This window comes from Mesitornis unicolor, unplaced genomic scaffold (genome assembly GCF_000695765.1).
Source record: "Mesitornis unicolor isolate BGI_N332 unplaced genomic scaffold, ASM69576v1 scaffold25189, whole genome shotgun sequence".
NCBI classification, from domain to species: Eukaryota; Metazoa; Chordata; class Aves; order Mesitornithiformes; family Mesitornithidae; genus Mesitornis; species Mesitornis unicolor.
The window spans coordinates 6330-23825 of record NW_010209667.1 but is presented as its reverse complement, the minus strand read 5'-3'; the positions used below and the strand labels follow the sequence as shown (position 1 = coordinate 23825).

At 38.4% G+C, this 17496-nt stretch overlaps 1 protein-coding gene across 1 annotated transcript in view; it reads right to left on the bottom strand.

Moving 5' to 3' along the window:
• Positions 1-330: 330 nt before the first annotated feature.
• LOC104547302 (EF-hand domain-containing family member C2-like) overlaps positions 331-17496 on the bottom strand; it is a gene marked incomplete at its 5' end in the record, with an annotated part of 20550 nt that continues 3384 nt past the window's right edge. The window contains 5 exons of the mRNA XM_010192927.1: positions 331-426; positions 3676-3769; positions 11356-11448; positions 12022-12219; positions 16075-16208. Coding sequence (XP_010191229.1) covers positions 331-426; positions 3676-3769; positions 11356-11448; positions 12022-12219; positions 16075-16208 — 615 coding nt within the window. The remainder of the gene's footprint in view (positions 427-3675; positions 3770-11355; positions 11449-12021; positions 12220-16074; positions 16209-17496) is intronic.

Sequence of the window (17496 nt, the reverse complement as noted above, 5' to 3'; positions counted from 1 at the left end):
TTTTGTTTGCAGAACAAAGCAAGGTCAGTCAGATTTTGCTCTGTTTGACCGAGGGATTTCTCAATACTTATACATTCTCCATATAGCCAGACACAAAGATTAGAGGATACAGCTTTAATTATGCTTGTGCAAGGATGAAAGAGCACTGTCAATTTAGAAGGAGCTACCAAAACACACAAAGTATACATCTATGTTGGAATAAGACATTAAATGCAATAAAACCTATATCTGGTTTTTTTGCTTGTTTTACAAGGAATTTTTTCAGTATCTGTCTAAGTAAGCTTTGGAGCTCAAACACTAATCCAAAATCACTCTCTTGCACAGATCAGATTATTCTTCCTTGCCAAACAGATCCTCCAGAAGAGATAAGTATTTGATCTTTTTCCCAGGAAGGGATGGTGGTTTTCTGCTCCTGTCATCTTCTTTCTGAAATTAGTAACCCAGAGAATATTTTAGAATATAATACTGAAAACAACAATAATTAAAAGCTGGTCAACATAAGATTGAATGAGCTGCTTCATTTCCACATACAAATCTGTGAAAAAGTGGAACTTCATATCGCACATCCTTTTAACAGATTAGTACATTCCAATTTTTGTCAGTCTTGCAGAATATCTTATTAAAAATATTTTCCATTATTAGCCATTTCACAGATATTTTCTAACTAAACAATGTTAGATTTTCTTCATTAAGACACTTATACTTGAAAGCCTTGCAAATCATCTATGTTTCAACACCAAAAAAACATACAAAATAATGAAATAGAAAGAAAGAAGAAAAAGGTCAGCTAAACAAGCACAACTCTGTTGCTGAAATCTATCTGTCAAATACAGGTTCTGTAGTCCTAAAATACTGCTGTTAATTCATTTTAAGTCATGAACAGAATGACAACTGGATTCTCAAGTTGAACAAGTTTTAAATCCCTTTGTCTATTTTTTTCAGTTTCCTATTGATCTCTTCATTAAAATACTCTTGTATTGGACCAAAGATAGCCTAGGTTGCAGCTAACTAACAAAATAATAGTCGATAAAACTGAATAAACTATACTGACTCCAATTTGGGTGCAGTGCATTAAAAGCAGTGCTGTATGTCAGCATGACAATTACAGCAAGGCTGTGGAGCTGATGAGGAACTGATTACCCCAGCATGATAATGACTGGTTATAATTTCTATGGATGCTCTTTCTTCCTTCTTGATTTCAGCTGTAACCTTTCTCCCGTAACTCCATGTACCATTCTCAACTGGGGCTCTTGGGCATCAGCCACTCCCAGAAAGCTCATCCACTGGCTGTCCTCCAAGCAAAGGTAACATCTCCATACCAAAATGAAACCTCATCTCTTATGCTGATCAGAACATATGTTTCACCACAAATGCCCACTTCAACCTTCTGCTTGTTTTACAAGCAGCTTTTCCTCCAGACCTTCAACTTGTGAAGGCTGCCTCTTCATTCCGCTGCCACTTGCACCCCAAATTCATGCTGTAGGAGCCATCTCCTTCCCACACCTGCCAGAAATCAGGTCATGCTCAATGGCTAGATAAGCCCTGCAGCTGTGAGGGAATAAAAAACCAGAATCACAGAATTGTAGGGGTTGGAAGGGACCTCTGAAGATCATCTAGTCCAATCTTCCTGCTAAAGCAGGATCACCTAAAGAAGATCACATAGGAACATATCCAGGCAGGTTCTGAATGTCTCCAGAGAAGCAGACTCCACAGCCTCTCTGGGCAGCCTGGTCCAGTGCTTTGTTACCCTCACAGTGAAGAAGTTTTTCCTTACGTTTACATTGAACCTCCTGTTTATGACAAGTGCCCCTTGTCCTGTTGCTGGGCACAACCAAGAAGAGTCTCGTCCCGTCCTCCTGACACACACCTTTCACATATTTATAAGCATTAATAAGATCCCTCCTCAGTCTCCTCCAGGCTAAACAGACCCAGCTCTCTCAGCCTTTTCTCGTATGGGAGATGCTCCAGTCCCCTCATCATCTTAGTGGCTCTACACTGGACTCTCTCCAGTAGTTCCTTGTCCTTCTTGAACTGGGGAGCCCAGAATTGGACACAGTATTCCAGATGTGGTCCCACTAGGGCAGAGTAGAGTGGAAGGGTAACCTCCCTCAACCTACTGGCCACACTCTTCTTAATGCACCCCAGGATGCCATTGGCCTACTTGGCTGTGAGGGCACATTGATGGCTCATGGTCATCCTGCTGTCCACCATGATTCTCACGTCCTTTTCCCCAGAGCTGCTCTCCAGCAGGTCAGTCCCCATCCTGTACTGATACATGGGGTTGTTCTTCCCCAGACACAGTGCTCTACACTTGCCCTTATTTAATTTCATTGTCTCCCCGCCCAACCTTCCAGCCTGCACAGGTCGTGCCGAATGGCAATACATTCAACAGCAAGTGTATCTGTGCCTCTGCTTCTTGGTACAAAGCTTTTTGGTACAGAGCTTAGCACCATCTTCAAGGCAAAAGTCCTCCAGGCACAGGCTCTGAGCTTCTTCTTGTTTCTGTGGTACTGAGGCTCACAAGGCCCCTTATCCAACACAAGCTCCTGAAAGCACTCACTGTTTAAATATTGAGTTATAACTTATGTGCAGAATTATTTTATAAGAGCAAAGAATATCCACTGAACAAAACCTAATGCACGCTTTGAACCACAGGACTGCTGTATAAAACATGTAGAAGGGCTTTGATTTTTATCTGTACCAGATGGAAAAATTCTTCTCAATGTCAAAGTGAAAAATAAACCACCATGGAAAGCAGAGCAAACCAGCAGCACTGGGCCCTTGTTAGATATCACCAGCAGTTTGAGATGCTACAGAAAAAAAGAGCTGATAAGCCAAGCAAGAGAGAGGAGTCAGGTTAATAGCACAGTACTTGAGGAATAGTGGTTAAACTGTGTCACTGTTGAACTTGAATTTAAAGGAATGGTATGTTTCTAAATGGTCTGAACACAATCAAACACAATCTGTACAACATAGCAACACATTGGCCAGGCCAGAATAGCAAAACTACGTGTTGGCAGAAGGGCTTTGGATTTATTTGTTACCAAGTTTTAAAAAATCAGCATAATTGCCTTATGCACCATCTATTTTAAAATGTTCCATTCAGCACAAGATGGCAAGATCAGATTAATCTCTGCAGTTTGTTGATACAGCATTTTTATTTACCCTAAGTAGCAGGCTGGTAGAGATATACAAAGTTCATCCATCAATACTGCTCTCGCTGTACGCCTACCAGTGATGTGGTGTATTATGTACAAGTTTCTATGGAGTTCTAAAAAGTACATAGCTATTTTCTGCCGTGTCAGTGGAGTTTAAAGTACTTCCTGACTATCTCAGCAAGCGAACAGATCATTTGACATGTGACAATGCCATCTGTGGGTGAAGTGGTATTCACACCCATTGTTCATGGACAAAAATACACCTGTTTCCCCTTCCCTTTTTTTTTTTCTTCTAGAAAAATGTCACAGAGATGTGACACCTATTAGGCACAGGAGCGTTATAAGGCTCCTTGTCCCTGTTTGACTTCTCTGCTTCATTCTAAAGCTCCCAGAAAAAAATAATTACTTGAAGAAAACAGGCACAACTACGCAAAGATGGTAACTGTTGTGGTCTCCATTGGATAAAGCACTCATGTTAGAGTTGGATAAATTATATCAATGTACTGTACTGTTTTACCTTTATCATCTGGAAAGCAGGGATTTGATTCTCTCTCCAGTTCAGCCCATCCACAAACTTTTTATATTCCACTTGCTTATTGTCATCTTCAAACCTAAGCAGAATATCCATAAGATGACTCAAGGTTAAAGGAAATTTTTAACAAAGTTGTATCATGTTATCTACAGCATACTAATAATTACCCTTTGGATAATACCACCTTTTGGAGTGTGGTAGATCACTGGAACAGGTTGCCCAGAGAAGTAGTAGAGGCCCCATTCCTGGATATATGCAAGGTCAGGCTTGATGAGGCTCTGAGCAACCTGATCTGGTAACATTGTCCCTGCTCACTGCAGGGCATTGGACCAGATGATCTTTAAAGGTCCCTTCCAACCCAATACACGCTATGATTCTGTGATAATTATTTTTTACACTTTTATTACCAATTACTGGCAGGAGTACAGAAAAACACTACCAAACTGCCAGGACTTCTATATCATACCCTCTGTTCCATATAGTTACATCTTACTGTCTCTCATGGTAGAATTCAACTTCTTTAAGATTTATTTCATTTTACTTCTGAAGCATTGCCCAATCTTTACCAACACTGGGATCTCACAAGTAGTGACAAACATAGGGTTGGCACCATCAGGGTATGATTCCTTTGTGCAGAAAAGAAACAGGTAGAATCATAGAATCATTTAAGTTAGAAAAGACCTTTAAGATCATTGAGTGCAACCGCAGACCTAACACTGCCAAGTCTACCACTAAACCATGTCCCTAAGTGCCACATCTACAAGTCTTTTAAATACCTCCAGGGATGGTGACTCCACTGCCTCCTTGGGCAGCCTGTTCCAGTGCTTGACAACTCTTTCGGTGAAGAAATTTTTCTTGATACCCAATCGAAACCTCCCCTGGTACAACTTGAGCCCCTTTCCTCTCGTCCTATTGCTTGTTACTTAGGAGAAGACACTGACAATCACCTCACTAAAACCTGTTTTCAGGTAGTTGTAGAGAGCAATAAGGTCTCCCCTCAGCCTCCTTTTCCCCAGACTAAACAACCCGAGTTCCCTCAGTTGCTCCTTGTGCTCTAGACCCTTCATCAGCTTGACAGAATGACAGCTTGATAGGTGAGCAATACGAGAGCTGTGCTATAACACAACTGACCTGCTTTATATGGCTTCTACAGTAATTTCCTGAAAGTAAGCAATCCTTCAAAAATGCTGTTTGCACACACCTTGGGATCAATTTAGAACCAATAAACACACAGGTCTCTAACCTACCAAATAATAGCCAGATCTAAAAATCACAACCCTTTTCATTTGGAGGTTGGTTTATGGCATTGTTCTTTATTTATATGGAATAAATATATATTTGTGTCACTTATGAGTGTCCCCTAGCTGCATGATTATATATATGCTACCAGCTAAGGTCTACAGATGCATGTGGAACACGCTCACTCCCTGAAATTTCTAGTCAGTACCTTGCACACTGGTGTGTATTTGAAAGCCACGTCATCCTTCTGCCATTGATTTGGATGAAGCAGCTTCAGAAAAAACGTCTTCAATTCAGCAAAACACTTAGGAGATATTAAGGCGCTTGGGAACTACTGTTATTTCAGTGGGACCAGTCAAATGCTTGAAGAGTATCCACAAGCTGAAGCTACAATGCAAATCATTCTTGAAATGAACAGCTTAACTGCTCTGGTATAAATACTGCACTAGCAGCTTCTGTGAATGACATCTGCCTCACCTAACACTGCCTACATATGTAAAAGATTTGGTTTAGGCATATAAGCACACCCTGGAAGTGTCACCGGGGTCCATGGAGAGACATATACAACAAGCAAGACTCAATAGCTATTCTTTGGTGGGAAATATCAGGTCAAACAATTCTGCCCTGTAATCTGGTGAGACAAATACTACTGCACAGGAGCAAGATCATCTCCTGGAAATAAGTCTTTTAGAAATTAACTTTATCTTGCACTTAAAGCAGCAGCACTGCACAGAACATGGGCCTCAAAACACTTCAATGACTGCAGAGGGTTCTGATATAAATTAAGCATGAAGGTACTAGAAAGGAGAATTTACAGCATAAACTGGGAAAACAATACCAGAGAAGAGGAGAAATAAATCTAGTGACAAAAATAAACTGCAATAAACTGCAACTCATCTTCTCCTTCTCCTCCCATACCTTTCATTTAATAGTCAGCAGGAGAGGTAATAATGAAATACACTAGGAGCCATAAACAGAGATGCTAGCGATAAACTGGAATGTTAAGTACAGTGAGTTATGCTGAAGATGAAAGCAAAGTCAGAAAAGAATGCTACTGTTAGTAGTATTCAGGAGAAGCCTGAAACATTGCCATGAGAAAAACCTCCTATGACAGTTTGCTTCTTTATAATAGCTTACACACAAGTTAACATTTTCATAACGCCTTACTTCTGGGGAATATATCCCATATACAAGAAAATTATCATTCCCACATCTAGGGGGTTCGTGTTTGCTTCAGGTTTTTTGCAGGTGGCAACTGGGAAAAGAAAGGAGTTTTGCATTAAAAGTAACAAGGCAATTAAAAAAACTTATGCCTCTTGGAAAAGCAAAAACCAAAAACAACGTCTCACAGATTTTGAATTTCAGAACTATCATGACAATATTTTTTTCCTTTTACTATATATGTATTTATGTTCTGCTTCTTGTGAAAAGTCAAAAGATTAAGTCTATTGCCAAGATGCAGAGCTGTGTAAGCAGGATTTTTAAATAAAGAACAAGTGAAGGCATGTAACTACTTAAACTTTATGTTGAGGCAATGAAGTCAAGGAAAGCATTGCTTCTGCTTTCAACAGACATTAACAAAGATAGAAGTCCTTTGTTGTGACAGCACTAGCAAACTGGCATGACAACATGGACATGAAGTTAACTATAACCAAAGATTTTTAACATGAGCAGTGGACATGGGATTCCTAAATCCCATACGTAAATAGCTACAGAAAGCAGCCTAGAATATTACTCTAGAATAATCCAGAGAGAAAAAAAAATCTACTCTTTAGATCTCATTCCTGCTGTGACTTATTGTACCAATCGACTAAATGCACATGCTTGCAACACGGCACAGAGTATCCAGATGGACTGAGGAGATGTTATCAATTTGTGCATTATTAGGAGAGAGACGTCACACACTTCAGTGGCTGGAGTTCATATGACTGAAGCTGACAGTGCTCTTCAGAAAAGGAAATTAGATTTGTTTTATCAAGAGGATGCAGCAAAGATCTCTTGAAACCATGCTTCTCTTCAGTTTTGCCCTATGACTTCGCTGATGCATGTAATTTTAGACTACGAAAGTCACTCCTCCACCCCATCATAGTTTGTAGAGCTGTTTTTTCTTTGACATTACAGATAAAATGGCACATTTTGGCATCTAAAAATATATTCATAATTAAATACTCCAGATAGGTGAAAAATCTGGTTAAATCACATTATGACAATTCCTGAGGATGGTTTGGTGTGTCAAGGCTACTTACAAATATTTTTTCATTCCCATCAAGAAATCTGTAACCCAAACATTTATGTGAAAAGTTAATGTACATGCAGAGATTTTTTATTCCTTAGTTTTGAATAACAATTATTAAGAAGTTAATCTAGATAATAATAGAGGAGAACCATCATGCTGCTTTAACCTTAGAGAAAATGTTGGGATTCTTCAGCCTGTTTGATAGTCTGATAGTTTGATAGTAACACAGGTATATACCTAAATTGTCATAAACTGCTTATAGGAAAAATATTTAAAACAGCAGGCGTGGACAAGTCTATGCAGCTGATCAGTATGAAACAAGTAATGGCTACCATTTTGTGTATACATTTATTCACATCTTGAACAACTACAAATTGAACCATCAGTTCCTCGGCATCCAGAATACCAGAAGTAATTTCTTTTAAGAGATCCAATTATTAACGCTAGGGAGTCTCATAGAGAGACTATGGCATAGAGAGTCTCAGGCATCAAAGGTAATGAGCAGAAGACAGAGTGCAAGGAGAATGATCTTGTGATCGTCTCCAATCTTGCTTCTGCTACCAGGACACTTGCTATAACAGAAATATAGGGTTTGCTTTCTGAAAGAACTAGATCAACCCTAAAAAAACATTACAGGTAGGCAAATAGGTAAAAAATTATTACCCAACTATGAACCAGGGAAAGCTGAGCATGCAGGAATGGCCTGGTCGATTTGGGCCTTGAGAACGGGGATGACCATGCAGGAGGCCCTCTGCCATCAGGCACTGCTACCTGAAACACTAAGGATTAATGCTTTCAAAACAGCAAGCCCCCCCCCTCACAGACAGACTCACCCTGGTACTGTGGAGAGGTGAAGAACTACACAGCCACTCTTAACAGAAATTAAATGACCTATTTTAAAAAATAGGGACATATACACTACTAAACTAACGTGGAACAACCAACATGTAATGCTTGTAAACTTGTCATCCATTCTTTCTTCCCTCCAGTTTTAGTTTCCTCATCTGCCAGCTGTTCATATACCCTCTAGGGAAAGACTGCGTCTTTTTAAATCCTTCTTAGCATACATTTAGCATTGTAGTAAATAAAAATAACAGAAAAAACCCACCTAAATTCATTACTTAAGTTAATACTTTAGAAACATATATTTGTTAAACGAACTATATATGTTCATTATGCCTGCATAAATTTAAAGAAATGTTTATAACGACCTCTGTAGCTTTTTGCAGAAACAGTGGTGTACCATCTGCATTGCTTAATACATTATAAAAGTCTGGATTGCCCTGTGATTAAAAAACTAAGTGAGAAAAAGTTGATGGGTAAAATAAATACTTTTTAATAAGTCAGCTCAGACAAATTGGAAAAATGCACACATTGTTGGGTAGCTAAATCATAGTATGTCACCATCCTTTACAATTAAACAGATAAATTTACTTCAGACACACAATTTGAAAGGGTCTCATGAAACCTCAGTCCTTGTACTAATTCTCTCTGCACTGTGTGGAAGCTGAATGGTCTTAGGGTACAGTAAACAAAGTCTTCGGTCATCTGGACGTGACCACAAAAATAGACAATGCCTTCTAGTCCCATCCCATCCTTTTAATAAGTGACAGATCATTGCAGTATAATTTACAAATGTAAATAACAAATACTTTAAAAGCATTACCTTTCAAAATGGAAAAATAGAACCATTAAGTCCTACAGAAAGTCTTTTCCACCTAATCTCAGATAGCAAAGCTGAATAAACATATAGCTTCAGTCTTCAACTATTATCTCTCCACACTGTCTAGCATCATTTTATAGTTGACTAGGGTCCAGCTAGTCCATTAGCTATATATACTGATTTTGTGGGAATTAGTCCAACAACTTTTATTGTACCACTTTCTTCCTTCATACAGATACACACAACAGAAACACCACCACCATCACTTGCTTCAGAAACATCAATGGACAAAAAAACTACATGCTTCCTCATAAAAAAACCCCACCCAAAACCAAGGAAAGAATATTGTTGACAAACTTTGACCACACTGAATTGCATATTCCCCAGGAGTGAGACTGTTCTTCATTAACAATTAACCTGTGGGTTTCAAGATTTTTCAGTCTTGAAGAAAACTACAGGAAGCGAGAGGAAAGGAAGAGAAAAGTCTAAATCTCATTTAGCCAACTCTTCAATTTCCAGATCACTGGAAATTAACTCCTATTAAATAGACTTCAAAAAAATCTTTCCCCGACTCTGCACCCTCATGAAACAATAAACTGACCAAGCAGTGCCAACTGCACACATTATTAAGAATGTGACAATCTTCCTTCTGATCTGCAGTGCAGTGACTCACCACACAACTGCCATCTTTCGAAGCAGCTGATAGTGTAACTTAGAACTGGCATTACACATCTCACGCTATCATATGAAGTACTTCTCACACTGATTTCTGAGGCCCAGCTTCACATCATTTACTTTTCTCATACAAAAATCTGCAATAGTGGCTGGCCACAGCCCCTTTAGAAACAAAGGAAAATGGACAGTAATTTAGAAATCCAGCTCTTATACAGGCTGAGGGGATAACTCTCTCCTCCATCGCTTACAGAAAGTGGCTGAATCCTAACTCAGCTGTCATGGGTACCTGCCTGAAGCTGGGTGAAATCCAACCCTTAGTCTCCTCTTTGTCTTCTAAGCTTATCTCTAATTTTTATTATGGTGTACTGGGCTTTTTCCTTTTAACTGCCTACACTAAGGCTCTTCAGGAGACATGAGATTCATCTGACAAAAGCTTTCCTTGGGATAATTTCACAAACAATAAACATGTCTCTGAAGCCTATGATGTGTCAGGCTTGTCTGGTTTTTGTCAGCATTGAGTTAGTACATAAAGGAAAACCTCCAGTCTCTTCCATGTCCATCTATTCAATTTCAGCCTTTATGAAGTGGAAACTATGAGAACTCCTTGTCTAGTACAGGATGTCAATTGTCCTCCAACACTTTTTGTGTTGGACAGCTTGGTGGGAGTTCTAAAAATGAGGTTTAGATTAATGTTAAAATTCAGACACACTTCTGATGACTAATGTTTGTAACCTAACTGTCAGAAGTGATGAATCGCAAATTGCCAGAGTCTGGCTACTGCAGGGAAATATTCTGAAAATTTCTGGTCTTGAAATGAGGACTTTGTGAAAAATAGCCCCTTAGCCTTCTTAAAGCAGTCTTGTTGATACTGGTTGTGCTTGCAGAATGAAGATGCTTTATCAAAATGGATTCCGTATTTCTGCCTGACAAGAGTCTTTTTATTATTTGATTAATCCAGATGCATAGTTTGTAATTCCTCCTGAAATCAAGAAGCATATCTACCTGAAAGCACCTAAACATGACAGAAAAAAAGAGCTGCTCCTGCTTTTAACATAGTATGAAAGCACAGACAAAACATTTAAGGATTTCCCACATGGGAAAGAAGAGACCAATGAGCATGCATTTAAGCCTATTTAAGCCATGAAAACCAAACTCAACATGACATGAATGTTCAAAACACCACAGGTTACTCTGAACTCTAGTCTGTAATACAAGTGCACTGAATACTAGTTCTTTTCACTTCTATTCCCATTAAAACAGCTACCCAAGTAATTTTCCTTGAAACAATTACATGTGCTATGGAAAAAATATCAAAACCATGTTAATTCTCCTTTGGCTTTCTAAAAATTACAATAAAGTACGTTTCAGGTGAGATTAATAGGAGTAACAAAACACTTTTATTTACTACTGATGCTGTCTACTTCATTAAAGGACATTTCATTATATTCATCTTGGTATGTCTCTTAAAACTCACATAATGTGGTTTCATAAGATTATTGTTTTTATCTTGCATATATACAGTAATTACTAATGCAAAACAAAAAGTTAATCTCATTGATAATGATAAGTATCAGTAGTTGATTCCCATAAGGCTAATTTCATAGAATTCTGGAAAAATCCAGATGATCTGCCATGCCAGATAAAACGAAGAGAAGCTGTTAAGATGGATGCACCTTATTGTTTATAAATATTCCATAAATAGGACAGTTCACATCTGTATAGGGACAAAATCAGCATCATGAAATTTTCAGTATTAGATAAATGACAAATTCTTAAGAACTGTGTCTGCAGTAGTTATTTAGCACTGACTTGCATCCATACATGCAGATCATACTATCTGCCCTTAACTTACATGGTCAGTAAAGCCTGCAGAACATCATCAGCCAGTGGCAATTTAAAGGATTTGCAAATAGTCCTGCACATCTCACGGGGCAGCGCTCCACGTCTACACAAATAGAAAGAGAGGGGGAGAAGTGTACATTAGGTATTGTCCATTAGGTATTTACTTGAAGCCAATGTTGCTGTGAAAAGGAAAACATGTGAGGAATATCAGGGTAGAGGTAAAGAAAGCAAGGTTTTATGAAATTTCAAAGCCAAGAAACATGGTGGCCTGTCACCCCCACACTGAGGTCCTTAGTGATTCTCTGTGATGATTCTTTATCTGACCAGAGAACAAAAGGGCAAATGAGTCATATGAAGAATTGGCTACAATTCCTTTCTTTTTTCCTTTAAATCACTATTTTTCCTCTTTGATTTAAAACACTGTGTTTTGCCTGTGAATGGGCATCTGACTGTGTCACACAATGTTCAGTACAGCAGGTATAATAAAAAGTTCACAAAGAAAATGAAGAAGAGACAAAAAGGCTATCCTTTTCTCATCTACTGTCAGAGAGGCTTAACATGACAAATAATATTCTTTGGCCACAATGTATCATTTGCTCAGCAACAAACAGAAAGTAGCTAGGTTTACAAGCAGGGCTTCCCAAAAAACAGCTTAGGATAAATTGAGGAAACTTACTTTTCACAGTCATTGTATATAAGCACTGCAGACAGTTTTCCAAAATCCACAAAGTTATTTTTCTTTAGTTTTTCTTGAGCTACTGCAAGAAGGTAGTGGAGGTCCATTGCATATTCATGTTTCACACAGTAATATCTCCCAAGAGTGATAATTTCATGTTCTGAAAATGCTCCATCAGTGATATTGACTATCAAACGTCTGTTCACAAAAACAACAGCCTACATTAATTTTAAGTAAATGAGTTTAAATAATAACCAAATTTCAGGGGAAAAAAAGGGGTGATTAAAGTGCACTCATTATAAAATGCTGTATTTAGATATTTAAAGAATGTATCCACTTTAATTTGAAATCCAGATTTGTTCAAGGAGATATAACGGAAATTACCTGAACCCTTAAACTTTTGCTGGATGTCCACATTCCCTCAGTAGTTGGCTATACATACAAATATACGTAATAATCATGACTGAAGCCTTTTACCGGAGATGCCATACTGGCATGGAATATTAGCAGAGATTTTGTCATTGCATTTATACAACAAGATGGTGAATTAACAAGGCCTTACCCTGCTTTGTTCCTAATTCTGTTCTGCATTCTGCAGCACATGATTAATTATCTGTAAACATGAAGCATGCACAACAACAGTTGCATAAAATAGAGAGAAATTATTACCAGTGGCAGAGAAGTGGAGCAGAAGATCCCAACAGAGAACAGAATACTAATCAAGTGTCAAGCTACACTTCACAAAGCATTGTGAAAGTTTGCCCTCTTGGGAGGGCCCAAAAGCTGGAGGAAGGGAAACAGAAATTGGTCACAGAAAGAGGGCACAAAATTATACCCAACTGGTAATCACAAGCCCTCCTGGCAAGAATGGAAGACAGGAGGCAGTAGCAAGACCAGTTTATGCTTGGACACTGCCAGCAGAGAATCAGATCCCATGCAGGGAAGAGCCTCAGATGTGCTCTCCCAAGATTGATTGTGCTGCTCAGATGAATCAGCCCAATACAAGGAAGAAGACAAGTTCCTGAGATCCATCTGATGGCCCAGTGCTGGCAGTGAATGACAAGTCATTCCTGTTAATATCAAGAATTTGTTGTTGATAATAGACCTGGAGTGATTCCTGGGCAAGCTCCTGAAGGCACTTGTAGTGTATCAGCAAATGGACACAAGCTTTGGATCTTAAGACCCAGGACTAGTAATTACCATTCAGAACAATCTCCCTCTGGTTTATATTGTCGGTGGAGGGAGGAGAAGGACTAATTTTAAAGACTACATTGTGTTTGCAGTAGGGGACTTGTTGCCTTCAATGATTACAGAGCTCTTCACATGTCCCAGATGTTGATACAACATAAGGGAAGAAGAACACCGGTAGCGAGGTATGCAAGAAAACCTAGGAGGTGTCCTGCTTTCCTGGAAAAAAAACTGGCCTGGACTGTAGGTTACCTCAGTTGTTACACGGTCTCTTGTCAAACCTGGCTTAGTGTAACTACATCAGCTTTATGATCTCAGACGTCTGCCTCTGGATTTTTTGAACGCTGAAGAGGATTTTTTTTAACAGCACACATCAACATCGGCCTATGTGCCTCAGTCAAAATTAAATAAATTATATATAATACTTTGGATAAACCGCACGAAGAATAAACTTCACCATAGTTGCTGATGCAATTAGAGCTGTACCGCGTGGTACCCTTGAGGGTACTGCATCACTGTGATTAGATACCAGTCTTTGAAAACAAATGGAATAAATTATTAGTAATACAAAATGTTCTGACACAAGACTCAAACTGCTGGCTGGAGAATAGTTAAATTCTTGAATGACTATGATAATGGGTCTCTGTCTCTTAACATCCACAAGTGAACTGAAAGCACGGAAACTTAGTACCTTTCCAAACTGCAAAATTTCATCAACAAACATAATTTTTCACTTGCTTCCTCTCAGAGGCTTGTGCAATCCTGTTCAAATGAAGGTAACTCTACACAGAATATGACTCTACTTACAGAGCCACTCACAAAAAAGATGCTAAACACTACATAGTGTCTACTTTGATTCAACTGCTGCTTTTTTCAGATTAAATAACTCAGAAAGATCCTTTATTTGCAGTGACAGTAGATAAATATAAGGAGAAAACAAGTTTTTGACAGTAGAAAACCTTATTTGACATTATGCAAACTCAATGACCAAAACTTGGTCCATCTATCAATATTATCATTATCTTATCAGCATTATTATTCCGCTTAATGAATATTATTATTTATATCATAGCAGCATTCAGAGATCAAGTCAAAACTGGAGCCTCTTTCCTGAAGCGTGCAGTAATACTACTGCAATCACAAAGAAGAGGACAATACTGCCTGATAAGCCTGGCACTCTAAATGCTTGGGCTGGGGAAGCTGAAAGCATGTAGATAACATCACCCATCTGAGTATTTCCACAGACTGGATTTCCAGCATGGTACAGATTTTTCCACTGTCAGGATTTAAAGGTTTTTTATTTTCTCAAGCCAGGCAGTAACAATCAAGTCAGCAAAACCCCCAGATAAAATTGTCATCTCGTTTGGGAATTAAGCACTATTCTAGCCATTGCTAGGGACTAATGAGTGACATCCAAGATTTGCAAACAGAATTACAACAAAACTCTTCCTGACAAAAAGAAACAAGCTGCAACAATTGTTCCCCCAGCTTAGTTTTCTTTTGTTTTACTTTTTTATTGCTGTTCTAGAAGAACAAGACAGATTGCAATCTGAATTTGGTAGAAAAAGAGGAAATCATAATTAACTGCTTAAGAGAGCTGTTTCTCAAGCTGAATTGAAGATAGGCATCTCTGTTAAACCCACATGGCTCTTTGTCTCTAACAGTGAATGTCTTGCCAGTAGCTTATGAGAAAAAGCAGTCTGGATAGGACCATGTGATGCGCAGGCATATAAGTTTTAGTCTTTTTTTTTCGTTTCTTTTTAGCAAAGCTTTTAACAATGGCTTACGGGAGAGATTCACTGTACACCATGTTTTTATTTCCTGGAGGACATGCTGCAGATTTGGGTTCTGAAAGTAGTTGAAGGAAATTGTGTAATTACAATTCTGCTTCACTACATCTTACTTATAGGTGTATTTTTAAATGCAGCTCATATAAAGTTACATAGGTAGAAAAGAAGAAATCTGAACAGCCAAATTCAGTGCATAGTAAAGCTTTAGCTGTATTTAAGATAAGAAAAGAGGATTATCATGCTGGTTAAAACTGTCACACAGATAATTGCCTGGACTAAAAATAATCATTTGTAAGTAGTTATAATCATGAAGTGCCATGACAGATTAAACAGTGCATATACACAAGAAAATACAAAACTGAAAGAAAAATACATATTGTCTTCACAGAAGAATATCTTTGACTTTTCATAGATGCAAAGAAGTGCTCTCATCTTCATCATTAAAAATGTTATTTCATTTTAAAATAAATTGATAATAAAATGAAGGGAGCCTTTAGATTACTAGATATGATATGAATGAACAGAAATAAAATCTACTATCACTATAAAGCACAAAGGTTAAATGTTCCTTAGAGGCAAATTCTTCCTCTGGTCGTGTGAATGTTTCCTGTTAGACCTCCTGTGGCCCCTCAGAGGGTTGTAGACTGTGAGTACGTGCTCAGAAAAGCCCAGGTGAGCACTGAGGCCAAAAAAACAGTATTACAGGGATTCCGCTGCTCATGGAGAGGGCTACTACATCTTTGTTGCTGAAACCGAGTGCCACAATACCATATAACTAGACATATCTTGCTCTATGCCACAGAACAGCACTAGCCTAAATTAAACCATAATAGTAGACAGATTTTAATTGTGCTTTTCAGCTTCCTTGAAACTATTGCATTTCTCTTTCTTTTTTTTTGGGGGGGGGGAATTAATTCACTTCCTTTTTCACATTCATTCTCCAAGAAAATGCAAAACAGATGTATTCCATTTGTCAGCTAGCACGTGCAGAAAGTGTCAAGAAACAGTCATGAGCTATACGTTTTTGAGGAATGTGCCTTCATTAAATATTAAAAAACAAAACCCACTGTCTTACCTGAAAGGGTCATACTCAATCTCCTTGCTATGCTCAGGCTCACTGGCTGCAAACACCTGCCTGATCTCTCTGGAACGAGGTTCAGCTATGTCTTTCAGTTTCTTGAGGATGAAACCGATATCAGCCACAGAGAACTTAACAGAAGAAAGAAGACACAGATTAGAGAGAAAGGCCCTATGCAACCACCTATGCATGTACCACCAAGAGCTGCCAAGATGCAAGGCAACTTTGAACTGCTAAGTATCATTTGTTTCTTCATTGTCTCACTGCAAATGCACAAATCAGCACTGTGTTAAGTTTGGAGGGAAGCTTGCTACTGAGAAAAACTGCCTCCTACTGAGAATATAAAAAATAAACAAAATCATCAGACCATACACTCTGAGAAAGCTTAATCCAGCTACTTAAAAGGACATCTACTTTTGCATCAAACATGAAATTGTTAAAACAGAAGCAGAAACATTAGAAGTACAGTTCTTATTACTTGGTCCTTATTTTATGTTGGTGCATCTCACCTAATTTTCAACGAATAAAATACACCATGTTAAAACTAACCTTTTCACCATTGGCTCTGACAAACTATTGAATAGATATTCTCATTCATATTAGACTGAGTACGCTGGTTTAGATACTCAGAATTAGCAGACTGGAAATCTGTTAGGAACCAGTTTTTCCTGTCATGTAAGAAGAATGCTTATTTCTTCTAAATATAGGCCATTCAAAAAAAGAAATTTAGATAAACAGAACTGGAGCACTTAAGCTTGCACCCTATATTAAGACTGCTGTGTTAGAGATCTACCAAAGATTTATTTGCCACACTCATTTTTAACATAAAACATCTACGTATTCAGACATTGACTAGGGCTTGAGTTCAAGGATGAATACCTGATACGCCCTCACATCTGTGTCATGCTCTACCTACTTACAAAGCACAATGAACTGTCCGAAAATAGTTTTGTCCCATTTCTTCCAGTAAGTAACGTTGTTTTAACTAGCAATTATTTGAAATTTGGTATGACTGGTATTAAGGACCAAATCACAACAGAGACTGGCTGGGCCTCATTGTCAATTATGCTGAAGTCTGTCTACAACTTTCTAACAGTTCAAAGGGATCTAGAAAAGCGTATTTAATGTTCCTATGATGCTGCCAGAGCAGTATAAAGTGATCCAAGTTTAATAAATACTTCAGTGGCTGTAGGTAACATGCTCAGATTTCACGAAAACAGTTGGTGCATATGCCAAAACTGCCTCAGGTACAACCCTTGCAGGCAGTGCCACACAAGGCAGTGTCAAGGAGCAGCTGGACCAGCAACCAAAGTTTTAGATACAGTAACTTCTTCAGCCCCTTCCCCAAGTTGTTATTGTTTGGGTCACAAGCACACAGCTTTTTGCTGAAAAAGCAATGCATAGATATTGAGAAATGAC